General features: G+C 35.8%; 1 protein-coding gene across 1 annotated transcript in view; it reads left to right on the top strand.

The window, feature by feature from the left end:
* Window positions 1–17,367, top strand: part of cacng7a (calcium channel, voltage-dependent, gamma subunit 7a) — a 49,668-nt gene that overhangs the window by 9,632 nt on the left and 22,669 nt on the right. The window contains exons 2-4 of the mRNA XM_056480518.1: window positions 5,232–5,427; window positions 13,446–13,532; window positions 15,705–15,845. Coding sequence (XP_056336493.1) covers window positions 5,232–5,427; window positions 13,446–13,532; window positions 15,705–15,845 — 424 coding nt within the window. The remainder of the gene's footprint in view (window positions 1–5,231; window positions 5,428–13,445; window positions 13,533–15,704; window positions 15,846–17,367) is intronic.

The following is a 17,367-nucleotide window of genomic DNA, read 5'->3' as shown; positions in this document are numbered from 1 at the left end:
GAAACACCCATACAAACTCACATTTACACACTACGGCCAGTTTAGTTCAATTCCCCTATAGCGCATGTCTTTGGACTGTGGGGAAAACCAAAGCAGCCGGAGGAAACCCATGCAAACACGGGGATGTATTTAACAGATATAATTAAATAGGCAGCTGTGATGCTTTACTGCTCAACTAAAAGGTTTCATACTTGAGTAAACATCACAGAAACAGTACTACTTTCCTTATTTGTCTTTAAATTTATTACAACAGTGCTTAAAAACATGATATGGTATACCAGTCACAAAGATTGTGCGGTAAGTGAAGTTTATTTCTAAACTAATTTCGAGAGGATCACGTGCGTATGATTGCTTGCAGCTAGTCCCGCATTATTCAATTTATGATTCACCAATCAGACGATTCCTAAGCGACTATAAATACCCTAAGTTCCATATAATAGCCATCTTCATTTTGAAGAATCCCCTCTTCCACTCCTACTCCTCCTCCTTTCTTAGATGGGTGGCACGGTGGCCCAGTGGTTAGCACTGTTGCCTCACAGCAAGAACGTCACTGGGTCTAGTCCTTACCCCCAAGCGAGCCGATGTTTCTGTGCAGAGTTTACACATTCTCCCCATGCTCACGTGGGTTTCCGCCGGGTTACCCGGGTCCCCCAAAAACATTAAGTTACTTTACAACATTAAAATACAACATAAGTTAATTGAATAATCCAAATCTGCACCATAGACATGCTTCTAGTCAGTACCTATATCTTAAGAGCAATCACTATCTGTTCATTATCTACTGCAGCAGGGGCGTTCACAAGATCTACCTGAGCTCAAACTCCCCTCTCGCCTTGCAAACGGGAGGGAGCCCCGGGCTCGAGGATCTTATGAGCCCAGGGCTCTCTCCCGGGACAGCATGCCAAACAAGCTTTATAATCAATCATCAGCTAAGTGTGAACTCTTGAATTATATGAATTTGAATTCTGGCATGCAGCAGGTTTTGACTTGAGCAGCTGATGACTGTTTCTGTTTCCATCCACCTATTGTTATGCGCATTTTGGATGTGTAGTGGATGTGCAGGAGTCAGTTGCGTCGCGCTATTGAGCATTTGCTATTTATATGGTTGACTTTGTAAGTGTAAAAACTGAATGCTTCACTAGCGAGAAAACAGTTAAATAGACCATCTGCAGCGCGAGGATAAAAAACAAGTCTCCTCCATTCGGCCTATTTACTTGCTCATTCTCTTTACTTTTACTCTTTACTTTACTCCTTTACTTTCGTGGAGTAAGAAAGCGATGTTGTACGCACTCCATCGAAGACGTTTATTAGCCTACATATGTAATTTTGTTTGTAAAGTGCAAAACTATTTCTAAATTCAGTTCTAATTTGCAGCAAACTAATAAATGAACAATAGTAACATCCAAACACACGTCCTATTTTTATGTCCCATATGGTGACGCAGACGTCTCCAAAACTCAACAAATCTAAACTTGTTTGTATTAAACAAACATAAATATGCATATAATAAATAAAACTGCTAATAATTGCAAATTGTCATGAATAAATTGAAAATAAAACCCTTGACATTAAGAAGGCATGGAGGAAGTGTTTTTTTAAATTTATGTAGAAAATAATAATTTTTGTAACATTTTAATCCTTGAAATATTTTGTCATATGTAAAGATATTTGTGTAAGCATTTGGACCCGCATAGGTGCATAACAATGTGCTCTGCACTGGACTTTAGTTGGTCAATGGCGGGATCTATTTCAGTTCCTCAAAATAACAACGTGCCAACAATGCACCTTAGCACACCTCTATTTTAGACCAGCACGCCCATGAGTCCACAAAGTGGCGCAAATGGATTTGGTTTTTAAACAACATGGTGCAAAACGTGAAAATTAAGGATGCACTGGTCTGAAAATAGCAACAACGTCTTGCGCCTTATTGCACCACGTGTATGATAGGCCCCAATGTGTTTGTTTTAAGCACTTTAGATAGTAAACCTAAACTTAACTCGTCTAGTTACCTTATACTACCCAGTACATTCTTAGGTAGGTACAGTATACTGTAGAGTACATTCAAATACTCTAACATAAACTGCTTTTTTTTATCAACAGATAAAAACTATTTTGTTACACAAAATAATTGAAACATAATACTTTTTAAACTATAAACAATATTGTTTTTATTAGTCCCTTATTTATCAGGGCTCACCATAGCAGAATGAACCGCACTAGAGCCAATTTTTTCCCCAATCCACCGATAGTGCATGTCTTTAGACTGTGGGGGAAACCGGAGCACCCGGAGGAAACCCACGCTAACGCTAGAAAATGCAATCTCCCAGCCAGGACTTAGAACTTGTAACCTTCTTGCTGTGAGGCGACAGTGCTAACCACTGAGCCACTGTGCTGCATTTTTCAGCTTGTGTTGTATGGAATAATGCATATACAGTTTTATGGCTAATGCCAGCTATGGCAAGGTGTTATATTTTAGCCTGTGACCATAGACCTCAATTCATAATAGCTTTATAAATGTCACACATTTAGCTGATCAGCCTGTACAATGGTTTATTTATCAGAATACTCTTCTTTTTGTGGTTGGTTGATAAATGATCAATGCTGTTTTTTGGGGAAATACCAGTCCTATTCTCCCTTTCCTTGCACTTGACTGTCCGGTCCAGTGTGTTTATTACAGGCAAAAGCCTCGAAAAATATAATAACTTATGATTTATAGTGCCTTTAAGCCCTCATCTAATTCTTAAGATATGCTTGGCCCTAATCATTTTAGTCATACACTGTTTAAAGGACAGTATTTGTCCTTCGTCCGTTTGTTCTGTTGATGAGTCACACTAGTTCAGTCGTCGATGGAGAGGAATTTTATATCAAGCACTTCAGGCACAGCTAATATAATCATTCTTGGCCTATAGTTATTATAGTGCACTCTATTTGCCTTCATTGGCTGATATTTAAACAAAACACATTTTTCCACCATTTTTAAGGCTTTTGCACAAATTTGGTAAGAATGGATTCATCACATTTATGGAAACAATAGGTTGTTGCATAATTGTAGGACAGTTCAAACTAAGTACCATCATGTATGTATAAATATAAAAGAGTATGAGTATTTTTAGGATTGATTTATCGATAAAATGACTAAAACATTTAATGTACTGACGAAACATAAAATATTTATACATATATACACTTTTTATTTATTACATATATACTTATTTTATTTATTACATATATACACTTTTTATTTATTACACCTTACTAGTACTAGGTTGTACCCCCTTTTGCCTTCAGAACAGATCTAATCCTTTGTGGCATAGATTCAACAATGTACTGGAAATATTTCTCAGAGATTTTGGTCCATATTGACATGATAGCATCACGCAGTTGCTGCAGATTTGTTGGCTGCACATCCATAATGTACAAGTCAGGATGAATCCATGCTTTTATGTTGTTGACGCCAAATTCTGACCCAATCATCTGAATGTCACAGCAGAAATCAAGACTCATCAGACCAGGCAAAGTTTTTTCCAATCTTCTATTGTCCAATTTTGGTGAGTCTGTGTGAATTGTTGTTTCCTGTTCTTAGCTGACAGTAGTGGCACCCGGTGTGGTTTTCTGCTGCTGTAGCCCATCTGCCTCAAGGTTGGACGTGTTGTGCGTCCAGAGATGTTCTTCTGCATACCTCGGTGGTAACGAGTGGTTATTTGAGTTACTGTTGCCTTTCTACTAGCTCAAACCAGTCTGGCCATTCTCTTCTGACCTCTGGCACCAACAAAACATTTGTGCCCACTGAACTGCCGCTAACTGAATATTTTCTCTTTTTCTGATCATTCTCTGTAAACCCTAGAGGAGGTTGTGCGTGAAAATTCCAGTAGATCAGTAGTTTCTGAAATACTCAGATCAGCCCATCTGGCACTGACAACCATGCAAGTCCCTTAAATCACCTTTCTTCCCCATTATGATGCTCGGTTTGAACTGCAGCAAATCGTCTTGACCATGTCTACATGCCTAAATGCATTGAGTGGCTGCCATGTGATTGGCTGATAAGAAATTAGCGTTAACGAGCAGTTGGTCAGGTGTACTTGATAAAGTTTATATACACATTGTTAAGAGGCACCTTAATTAAAATAAATCTCCAGATGCTCATGTAATGATAATTTACACATTTCCATCAAAGTGTTTGATTGTAAATTCACGACGGCAGCAATAAAGCAGTAAAAGCAGCTAATAAACATTATGTCTTAAAGCTACAACCTTTTGCTGTCAGACAAAAATCAAATATTTTTATTTCAGAAAAATACTTTTTTTTATAACTATACTTGAAAACTTTTTATTTTTGTAGAGACATTGATACTATTTAGTCAGCATTGTGTGATTAATACACAGTTTAAATGAACAGTGTTAATTTGAAATTCCAATCCTACAAATCTTTACATAAAATGAATGTTTAATGATTAAAAGTAACTATTACATTTTACTGACCCCAAACTTGAATGTGAGTGTACCATCACTGTTCATGTATAACCACGGTTCATTAGGGACAGTTTACCCCAAAATAAAAATCCTGTCACTATTTACTCACTCTCAAGTGGTTCCAAACATGAATGCGTTTCCCTTTTTTTGTAAAACCTTAATCAAGATATATTAAAGTATGCAGGTAGTCTTTGGCTTCCATAGTGTTTATACTTTAGAAAATTTAAATCATTATATTGCTTTCTGTAAGCAAGTAAAAAAGATGCTTCCCATTATTTTAAAGCAAACACGCTAGGCTACAAGATCCAGTCAACAAGATCTAAAAGTCTTGTGAACAAATATTCAGTGTGTTTTTCGTAGAGTTATTTTAGTGACTTCAAAATGTTAGTAACATGCATAAACGTTTCTTTCTCAAAAACAAAATCTTGTACAAAAATGTTGTTAACGTATTATTGTAGCCCAGTTTGTGCTATTTACAGTGGTATTAGACTTGTATGTTTATAAGCATCTTAAAAAGGACAAATGTTAGGGCATATCAGAACTTCATCAGTCCCCCAAAACACCCTTAAAATATATTTTTTCCTTCAACAAAAGAAACGAAATTCAGATAGGTTGAGTGGAGGGTGATTAAATGAAAACAGAATTTCCATTTTACGGTGAACTGTGCCTTTAAATGTTGTTTTCTTGCATGTGTTATTTTGCAAGAATCATTGGTGTATCGCATACTTACTGTATATATGTTCTTCTCTCTGGTCTTCTAGATGAGTTCATTTAGCACCAGGGCTCTGACGCTGCTGTCGTCGGTGTTCGGGGCGTGTGGTCTGCTCCTGGTCGGAGTGGCTGTTTCCACAGATTACTGGCTGTTAATGGAGGAAGGCATCATCCTGCAGCAGAACCAGACCACAGAGGTGAAGATGGCTCTGCATTCTGGACTCTGGAGGGTCTGTTTTGTGGCTGGTAGGTGCTTCTGTTTGTTGCTGAAACAGATGCTTGATGCTTATTTTACCAAAATAAAATAATTATTTAATTAGCACAGTAAGGCCTGACTTTGCTTAGACAAAAGTCTTGTCACTTAACAGAAATAATGTCCAGTATAGAATATAAAGTCATGGTGCAGTGGAGAAAGAGTTAATATTGTGCATGACTCCCATGAGCTTGGAGGACTGCATCCATACATCTCTGCAATGACTCAAATAACTTATTAATAAAGTCATCTGGAATGGCAAAGAAAGCGTTCTTGCCGGATTCCCAGAGTTCATCAAGATTCTTTGGATTCATCTTCATTGCCTCCTCCTTCATCTTACCCCAGACATGCTCAATAATGTTCATATCTGGTGACTGAGCTGGCCAATCCTTGTGCACCTTGACCTTTTTTGCTTTCAGGAACTTTGATGTGGAGGCTGAAGTATGAGAAGGAGCGCTATTCTGCTGAAGAATTTGCCCTCTCCTGTTGTTTGTTATGTAATGGGCAGCACAAATGTCTTGATACCTCAGGTTGTTGATGTTGCCATCCACTCTACAGATCTCTCCCATTCCCCCTTACTGAATGTAACCCCGACCATAATTTTTCCTTCACCAAATTTGACTGATTTCTGTGAGAATCTCGAGTCCATGTGGGTTCCAATAGTTCTTCTGCAGTATTTGCGATTATTGAGATGCAGTTCAACAGATGATTCATCAGAAAAATCTACCTTCTGCCACTTTTCCAAATGATCAACTAGAAGTCAAGATATTATTTGTTGCTCTTACAGGTGGGAACGACGACAAGACTTTTGTCAGGTAGTGTACTGTATAAAATCTCAGTTTGAGCGTCTGCTAAAGCAAACCAACACTTGCTGTCTTCAACAATTAAGCAAAATGTCTTCTTGTAGGATAAGGACACACAGTCTCATGAATAGTTATGAGACACCAATGTGTTGATTACTCTAGTCATTTGCCATGTAACCACACGTGACGTTCAGTAGTCAACACAATGTAGTTTTAATTTATGCGATACTGCCAATGTCTTACATGATGTGCAATACAAAACAGAAAATGTAGCTTAATGTCCTATTATGACCCTAAATGAGTGAGTAATTTAGCTCTTAATTTAGTTGTTTGGCATCGGCTTGATGTGTCCCGGCCTTAACGATGCTGACTGACAGACGCTGTCCATAATGCTAAAGACATTGGCGCAATTTGAAAAGGAGTGAATGTGGACGCTTTGGGATTTGGGTGTGTGTTTAAGCAGACAAATACACATAATATTGTGTAAACGTGTCTGTGTTGGCGTGTTTATTTTAAACAACTAATTTTATGTTATAATTTTATTTATTTATTAATTTATAAGTTTTATGTGTCCACTATTTTACATCACAATGCTGATAGGTATGCTTATGTAAAAACTGCTCCATATTGAATGAAGCACATATAAACAACACAAACCTAAGTCTACCCACTTCCACCACAGAATTAAAAATTAATTCCATTGCCACCTACAGTTGAAGTCAGAATTATTAGCCTCCTGAATTATTAGTCCCCCTGTTTATTTTTGTCCCCAGTTTCTGTTTAATGGAGAGAAGATTTTTCCAACACATTTCTAAACATAATAGTTTTAATAACTCATTTCTAATAACTGATTTATTTTATCTTTGCCATGATAACAGTACGTAATATTTGACTAGATATTTTTCAAGACACTTCTATACAGCTTAAAGTGACATTTAAAGGCTTAACTAGGTTAATTAGGTCAACTAGGCAGGTTAGGGTAATTAGGCAAGTTATTGTATAATGATGGTTTGTTCTGTAGACTATCGAAAAATTATATAGCTTAAAGGGGCTAATAATTTTGACCTTAAAATGTTTTGTAGAAAAATAAAAACTGCTTTTATTCTAGCCAAAATAAAATAAATAAGACTTTCTCCAGAAGAAAAAATATTATCAGACATACTGTGAAAATTTCCTGGCTCTGTTAAACATCATTTGGGAAATATTTAAAAAAAAGAAAAATAAATCAAAAGGGGGTTAATAAATCTGACATCAACTGTATCTTAGAATTTAGCTTTTATTTCACTAAATTTAAATCACACAAACTCAGAATGCAGAGAAAATAGCCAGAATTGTAAGATATTCAATTGAAACTGTATAGTTTCGCATTCTGAACTTAAGTTGCAAGATTAATGTCAATAGTTTTGAACTACAAGACAAAAACTCATAACTTATAAGGGTAAATCTATATATATAAGCTAAAAAAATCTAAAAATTCAGACTTTCTTAAAAGTTTACATCTCTGAAGAAAAAGGTGTATTTTAGAGTTTGTCACATTTGTAATTTTTCTCAATTTCAAGCTTTATTTATCGTCACTATTATGAAAATCTCTTGAGATTCTCACTTTTTTTGCACAATAGCACACTATAAACTTTTGTACACCAAATCTGTGACACACTATCACAATTCTGAGGGAACAAAATTAAAATTGTGGGATATTTGCCCTAAATTATGAGTTCATAACATAGACTGTAAAAAATATGGATGTAGGTATGGCATCCATAGGTTTCTAAAGAGCACAAATGAAGCTACAAGTGGGTGTGGCCACCTGTCGCCATTTTGTTTACACATCATCGCACCGACCGGGGGTAACCAAAAACGGGCAAAGAGGCAGAGCTACAGATGCCTGCTAGCATTTTGCTAAGGTTTTTCTTCGGGAGAAATGCATTGTGTTCTGACCACATGTGCTTGGGCGTAACTATATCAATAAAGTGTTTAGTCTTTTAAAAACACTGCTGTAATACATAGACCCACTAAGCATTGTTCCTTATGAGGTTTTTCTACACGAGAAAAATGCTAATTACTTGCAAATACTTCAAATATAGTCTGTGTTAGTAAATGCAAGGCTATTTATAAAATCCAGGCATGTATATGTAAAAATGTATGTATGGATATGCCGAGATCAGCAGCTAATCAGCTGGAATCAGCTGAGGTGACGTGATGGTTTACCAGCGAGACCTAGCTGTCAACTCAAGTGGCCACGCCCTTAATTATGAGGACTTAATATAACTTATTATAAATTAAACGAATGAGTACCACCCCCCCCCCCTCTCTCTCTCTCAAAGTTGTCATGAAGTATAATACTAGCTATATACATCAAAAATGTTATTTGTTCCAGGCTGTAAACACTGGCCATTTTAACATTGGAGTCATAAGAAATTTGCTCTAGCGGAATTTTCATGAATTGCAGTTTCAGTTTCTTCTGTGTTAGCTTCACGAGAGAAAGCAGGATGTTGCCCCTTGGTAGCTGATAACTGACAGGCTCAGTCCTGCCCCCTTGAGCTCAAATATCAAGCTGCGCCTATGACCCAAAGTTAAATCCCAGTGTATCATTGTATCAGCCAATGCCATTTTCTTCTAAATGTTACCTTGGTTAAGCTGCAGTTTGTTCGTGGGTCATACTGCCATGTCCTGCAGCTGGTCTTTTCTCCTTGCGCTGGTGTAGCATCCTATTGCATCACCCTCCCAAATCCTGCCACCCATTGAAACAGGAACTAAAAATTCTGTGTGGGCAAAGCAGAGCGAGATGCCAAATCAGAAACCACATTCAGTTCCAAAGCCATTAAAGCATGCTGTGAAACATGCTGTTTTCTTTTTTTCGAATTAGCATTTTTACATTTTGCATTAAATAGCATGCTGGTTTGTTTTGATGCCACTGGCAGGAAGTGCTGAGGTGGACTGAAACGATGCCACACCAGTTGGTGGCAAATGGCTGACTAAGAGAAGTGTGAGGATGATGTCACCTTGTTTCTAGCTTAACCAGTTCTGGTATTTAGTTAGCCTGTATGTGGGAGTATGATAAATCACCACAGGACGACTCTTTGCCCATTAGGTGTGTCGTGTGTGTATAATTTGCACACTTTTCATGTGCTCCAGAGAGAATATGATTTATGTGTGGTGTGCTTAAACTGGATCTGTTTTGTATTATTATTTTTAATATATGTGTGTGTGCCGAGAGGGAGGTGTAATGTGCCCTGCTTTCATGTACATTATTCAGAAGCGTCAAGCCCATTTGTTCTCTTCGATTTTTAATAAGGTGATTTTACATTTATCTTTGAAAATTACATTTAATCAATTGGGACGACTTTAGAATGTCAGCAAGTGAAAAAAAGTGGAGTTTTTTTTAGTACATTAATATCCAAAAATTGTATATATTAAACTTAAAAGTCATGCCTTTTATTCCGTAGCATATTTATTGATTTCATATATTTACTGAATTTGATCATAGACAATTTTGCTTTATACATAAGTGAAGTTTCACAAACTAATTTCCAGAGGAGCACGTGCTATGATTGATCGCAGCTGGTCTCTCATCTGTAATCATAAGTAAGCCAATCGGATCATTCCAAACTCACTATAAATAATAGCATTACTCTCTCATCTTCGTTTTTTTGAAGGACCCCCCCCCCCCCCCCAATCTCCACCTGTCCTCCTTTACCAGGGGGGAGCTCTCCAGATATAACTGATCTTGAACCACCTCACATGCTCATTGACCAGGCGGGAGCCCTTGGCTTAATTATGGATGAGCTCTGGGTTTTCTCCCAGGGCAGAATGCCAAATCTGCTATTATTATCAAGCAATATCTAAGTGTGAACTAAATATGTAACAATTTTGCCTTATAAAAGGTCATATTTTGCATGCCTATCAACAGGTTGATAGGCATGTAAGGTCAAGAAACACTTTCATTGTCTTATAATATGCATTTATTAATAATCTCATTTAAATTGGTAAAGGAAGAAACATGTGTTGCGTTTTCAACATGGTTTTGGACACAATATGTGAAAAAGCCCCATAAAGATTTAACCTGAAAGATACATTACAATATAAGATACATTATAATCAGCGTGGAGTGATTACGACTTACAACACACAATTAAATACATATTTTGCAAACTACACAAAACGGGGCAATAATTTTAATTACACCTGCATGTTATGATTCGGAAGAAGAAGTCCATATGAACTGTAACAGTTACTGACAAAGTCACATACATTAGTAGTCTCTGTTGCTCCATCCTTTAATAGTAAACGACCGATGAATCCCACGTAACAAGAAACCAGATCACAAATCTTATCAGCATTTAGTTTTCTGGAGGAAAATTCTGTGGTAACATTAAATAAATGAATACCATTTTTGCCCATTAGATAAAAAAAATCTAATAAAATCACTATGTTCCTTTAGGGATTTCGTGCAAATGAACTATATGAAAAATGTATTTTATTTTTGTAGATTATACCCAGCAGGCACAGGACATCAACATGACATTGTACCCCAATGTTGTGGGACGTTGCATTTTGGGTGAAAATTTAAATCTGAATGACATCAGAAGCCAACGTCAGACCGACGTCAATGTCCAACTTCGGACATTGCATTTTGGTTACTTTCCAACGCAACCTAAAATCAACAAATATCTAATTGCAATTTTCTGGAAAGATATTGCGATTTCCATTTAATTAACAAATTTTGAAAACTTCAGCTCAATAATCTGTATCGTAGCTTCTTACTGCTAAAATGTAGTGAGTGTTATGAAACACCCATTTTTCTCTAAAGCAAACAGTAAACAAATTGAATTATTTTTCTGTAAACAAGTTGAACTCAAATTAGGGTAATAGTGTAGCTTATTATAGAAACTTTTTTTTAAATAAAAATACAGAACACTTAGCAAACATGGCTGAAACAACTCTAAAATTGTACTTTGCTGTTGCTTGCTATTAGATTGAGTGTCACTAGCAATACTTTCAGTTGACTTTTCGCAAGACACTCCTCATATAGTCACCTGTGGTGCTTTTTTAGGTGCTGGTTGTTGTATTTCCTCGTGCTGTGGCAACAATTCTTACAAAGCACCTGTTTTTGTTCGGTGTCTGTGACTTTGAAACCAAAATCCCATATTACAGATGTCCTGTTTTCTTTTAAATTAATGTGTCTATTAATGCTTCTGAAGCGGCAGATGCCATCATCCCACTCGACAGTCTGTTTGATTGTTTTTTATTGTGGGCGTTCCGCATAATTCGGTTGCACAATTCTGGTTCTGGGCAGAACGAAATTGTGCTCACTCAATTGGCTAGTAAGATTATCACGCACAGACAGTAGTCACACATTTGCTCTGGCCTGGCGAAATTAAATAATACATATATATATTTCATATCGCAGCCTCTTGCGATTAGCTAATCGCAACTTTTCAAATCGCGATTTGTGATTTGATTTTGAATAATCGCACAGCCCTAATATCAACGTCTAATGATGTTACAGCATGATGTTGTGTGGACATTACCAATATGTCGTCTATCAAACGTTGGATTTTGGTTGCCATACCTGACGAATAAATGTCAGTATTTGACATCAATATGACGTTGGTTTAAGATGTTGGCTCGACGTTCGTTTTTGGTCACTTTTCAACACAACCTAAAATCAACAAAATATCAACGTAATTTCATATCGTTATTGGATGTCAAAATAACATTGTCCTTAGACGCTGCAAACCAAAATTCAACCAAATATTAATGTCTTATGACGTTGTGTGTTTGCTGGGTATTTTAACATTAACCCCAGTTCCTGTCTTGCAAAATGTTATTGTCATGTAAATAAACCGTTAAAATGCATAACAAATTTTGTTTTTAGGTGAAAACAGACCTATAATAGTAAATTTCTGTTGTATCTGTTAATGCAATGTGAAATATTTAAACCAGTAAACTATTTTTTATATTACAGTTTTTCTCAGTCACTTTGGTACATTTCTCAGATCATAATTGTTTGTTCATCGCATAGGTCTTCATATGCAAAATGGCTGAACAAGTAGTTGAATTCTATACATTTCCTTTAGACTTTTTTTCGAAATCTGTATACAATTGGTAAATTTCTCCCAGGTGAATCTCGACTTTTTCTAATGAAGGTGCATCTCAAAGGAGATTCCTGTTCACATTTCTACTTTTGTTTTGTTTATTCTTTGTGCTATGCAGTGCTGTCTTTTCCTTTCTGTATAACAATGACATGATCTGTCAACAAATTACAGTACAAAGCCATAAAATTAGCCATAGTTTACATCAGAACACCCCTCCAGAATACACAGTTATATTAAAAACATGAAGTAATTTGACTGTCTGATCTGTACACAATAATACAAGGACTTTTATTTCTGATAGCACTGGCACATTCATCGACAAAGAAATTTAGTTTTGAGAGGTGAACTAAAGATTTTGAGCAAGAGACTGGCTTTTGCAGGTAGTGTTTTGCTATTTGTATGCATTGATTGAAAAATGTACTTACTGTTCTGCAAAATTTCAATTCTGATCTGAGAAATGTATCAAAGCGACTGAGAAAAACTGTAACTAAGATTAACAAAGATTAATGCATAATCTAAAACATATATTACTCATTGTTAGACACTGCCTCAAACAACGTTTTAAAAACTCACTGTTACCATTTACAAACATTTTAATTTACATAAAAGTAAATATATGAAGTATTTAATTTAGTTGTCTAAATATTAACAGATTTCTTGCAAAATTTGATAGAAGGTTTTATATTTATTGCCAAATTTAATTGCAGGTGATAGATGGATGGATGGATGGATGGATGGATGGATGGATAGATGGACTGATAGACTGATTGATTGATTGATTGATCAAATTGGCATGATGCTTCTGAATAAATGCAGTTTATACATGTACTGTACTGCCTGTGAGTTTTCTCGCCTCTCAGTGTTTGAAGTGAAATGATTGCTGTGTTTCTCTGTTTGTCCCCGTCTCCCCTACTGTCATTGTCAATCTCTGTCCCGCTCTGCCTATACACTCTCTCTCTCTCTCTCTCTCTCTCTCTCTCTCTCTCTCTCTCTCTCTCTCTCTCTCTTTGTGTCCCTGTCTCTGCCTTTCTCTGTCTCTCTTTATTCTCCTGTCTCTCGCTCTGTCTCTTTCTCTCTCTCTGTCTTTCTCTGTCTCTCTTTCCATCTCAGGGCCAGAGAAGGGGAGATGTGTGGCATCTGAATACTTCACTGAGCCAGAAATAGAGATCACTACTGAGAACACAGCCAATATACTAAGTAAGAAAAATAATACACTTTTAATTTTCAATCAACGGTTGACCATTTTAAGTGAACAATTTAAAATAAAAATATGGGTAACACTTTATTTTGATGGTTCATTTGAGTATTAGTAGACACATGTGAACTTACACTAACCTCAACCTAACAGTCTACTTATAATCTAATGAGAATTAGTTGACATGTAGATGCAATGTAACAAACGAAATAAAGTGTAACCAAAATATGTAAAGTTTAATCTAATAAAAGGCTGTAAAACAGCATGTATTACCATTATACAATCTATTACATTTAAATTACTAATATATGGTGGCTTGGAGATCAAACGCTCTTTACCCATCCACTCTGGGGTGATTTTGAGTCTTGATATGGCCATGAATTTTTCTGTGCTTCAGTTAGCAGAATGATTTTTGCTGACAAATCTTATTTTGATGCATATTTTGAGAAAATGCTTGGAATAAAAAAAAAACTCACTGATTCACTCTGGGCAAATTTACTACCCTTTAGTTTTGTTAGGCATGAAAACATCCACTAAATTAAACTGCTGTAAAAATGCATCCGATTAATATATATATTACATAATTGCTTAGAAAATTACAGGATTTTAACTCTTTAATTGCCAAATTCATAAATATTGTCACTCATTTGGTGAAAAAAAAACACAAAATTGCATAATTTCTATGTTAAAAGTAAATGTGGACTGGATGTTTTTTTTTTTTAACCTTTTATCACAGTCTTGGACATGTAAACGATTAATAACAACATTGCCTTTGATGCATTGTTTTTGGTTGATTCCCCCAACCCCAAAAACTGAAAATCTAACACTGCATCAAAGCAAATGTTGTTACTAATCGTTCACATGTCCAAGACTGTTATAGAACGTTAAAAAATCCAGTCCACAATTACTTTGATATTGAAAATATGTCATCATTTGTAAACTTGGCAATTAAAGAGGTAATACCTTGTAATTTTCAAAGCAATTTAGTAGTTTTGATCAGAACTGAGGTAGATATAACAGATTTATGCAAATAAATTTGAAAACAATATTTATCTGATGCACTTTTACAGCAGTTTAATTCAGTGGATGTTTTCATCCCGAACATAACAAAAGAGTAGTACATTTGAACAGTGCACGGGTTAAGAAAACACATGCAAATAGAAAAACACTTTCAAATTGAGAAAACATCTTCATCAATTTGTCAACACACATTCTCACAACACATGCAAGTACAGAAACATGCTGCAAGTAACGCAGAACCCAATGGAAATAAACATGGCTTCTTCCCGTTTAGAGTCAGTGGTGTTGTCAGAAATGACAGGTGTGGTCACTTTTTTATGTTTTTTAACAACCTGGACGTACAGTACCTTGTTGTTAATATATGTTTAGCCCTAATCATCTGATTGACTGCACAATTAACATTAAATGAAACGTTATTTTAATGACATGTTAGCAAGAATTACTCTCAGAACAACTGTAAGTTATAGAGAACAAGCATGTCAGCCTACTGTAGGTTTTACTGACATGAGAAATTAAATGTTTGGGGTCCCAAACACATTTCTGTTGTGGTCTGCACTATTTAAAGCACTTTTATGTATTTGCATTTTGTGTGAGAATGTGTGTGTTGTTAATTCATAAAGATGTTTTCTCAATTTGTTAGTGTACTTGTAGCATCTTTAATATAATATAATATAATATAATATAATATAATATAATATAATATAATATAATATAATATAATATAATATAATATAATATAATATAATATAATATAATATAAATTGTGTGTGAATGTGAGTGTATGGGTGTTTCCCAGTACTGGGTTGCGGCTGGAAGGGCACCCGCTGCGTAAAACATATGCTGGATAAATTGGCAGTTCATTCCCGCTTTGGCAACCCCAGATTAATAAAGGGACTAAGCCGAAAAAGAAAATGAATGATAATAAAATATAATATAATGCTGTAATTTTATATTGTTTATAAAATTAGTTCAGTTTATTTGACTTCATTTATACTTATTAAATGTACAAAGTTTAAAGTTTTCCTTAGTATGAGAAAACATTTAACTAAAAAATGTTGAAAAATAAAATAAAAAATGTCACACTTGAATTGTGATGCCTAGCATTTGATTTTGAGGGACTAAAAATGTCTGCGCTTATGTCTTTGATCTGTTAGAAATGGTCAGGACTGCCACCCCGTTCCCTATGGTCTCACTTCTTTTTGTCTTCACGGCTTTTGTCATAAGCAACATTGGCCACATCCGTCCCCAGCGCACCATCCTGGCCTTCGTCTCTGGAATCTTTTTCATCTTATCAGGTAAGTTATCAACACTTTGTTAAATGCAAACAAAGTGCCTAAAACCCTTCATAATTGGCATAATCAAGATGTTCCCACTTTTGAGGCTCATATAGTTGTGCATCCCTCTGCATACTCTAGATTAGATGCTGTTTGTTGATATTGAGTTTCAGTGGTGAGCCGGGTAATTCTCCACAACTCTGTCCGAAATCAGGCTGTGAATCCCACTGAGAGTACTGCATATTTAATGAGTGGTGTTCCCGATATCCATCTATGGTAGTGTGCGGTACACAATATCCATTAAATTGTGCTCTTTTTCCTCACAAACTGTAATTAATAAGCGCATTCTCTGATCCAGCAGAAAGAGCTCTCCCTAACAGCTGTCATTTGCATTCGCCTAATAGAAACAGATTGTCGAGATGCCGAAGTGAGGTTTGATTTGACTAATTTGCATGCAAAGTATGTCCTAAAACAGAACTGGTGCGCATGAATGTTCTGAAAGCAATGTTTATTTAAGCATTACACTAAAGGCAAGATTACTGATATATAAAGAATGCCACTTGAGTGCTGGATTGATAACTATACTAATAATTCAGTTTAATTGCTCTTTTTCTCAGGGTGGTTAAATTGATTGTGATACTGTAGATAGCTGTGTATTTCACAACACTCAGTATGGATTGAAGACTTGTGGCAGAAGTATATCAGCTGATCGTATCAGTTTTGTATTGACAGCTGTACAAATCAGCCATGACGCTTTTAAAAGCATTTAAAGTTTGAACATGACATGTTTTAAACAGCACTATACGTGTTTCTGATGGCAGAATTGCTCATATAGACTTGTTTTAAGTTTGTAAAATAATCTTAAGGTTATTTATTTATTTATTTATTTATTTATTCATGTTTGTTCTAGAAAAGAACTAAATCTATAATGAGTTTTGTGTACATTTGTGGATTAATATACATCTTAATGTTGATGTGGTATAATCAGTGTTGGGGTAACGCGTTATAAGTAATGCACATTACGTAATAATATTACTTTTTTTTAAAGTAATGATTACAGTAACACAGTACTTTGAAAAATAAGTCATATTATTTTAGTTACTTTTTAAAAAATGTAACGTGAGTTATTTTTTACTTTGCTAATTGGCTTTAAAAAACATTGCGGAATAAAAATTACCTTAGTCATGAATCATACACATGAGAGAGCGTGCTGCGAGGGAACAGACAGTCGGCTCGCACTCATCATCAGGTCTCCTTTTTTACAGCAGATGAGTCAGTGTACTGTTCTAGTAACTGAATAACTCAGAATATGGGTTTAGTTCGAGTCAGGGGGAGTATCCGGTATGTTAGTACTTACTGAGGACACAAACCATTTCACCGTTTCAAACCGTTTCACGGCAACTCCTTTCAATTTAATGAAGGAGTTCACTTTGAAGACCGGTTCACTCAGAAGATCCAGTTAAAAACAAACAATTCATTCGCAAATCGCCCGTCATCACTACAGACAGTAACAGAAACAATGGCAGGCCGGAGACTTACATTT

Source organism: Danio aesculapii, chromosome 19 (genome assembly GCF_903798145.1).
Source record: "Danio aesculapii chromosome 19, fDanAes4.1, whole genome shotgun sequence".
Lineage (NCBI taxonomy): Eukaryota > Metazoa > Chordata > Actinopteri > Cypriniformes > Danionidae > Danio > Danio aesculapii.
This window is presented reverse-complemented; position numbering and strand designations above follow the sequence as displayed.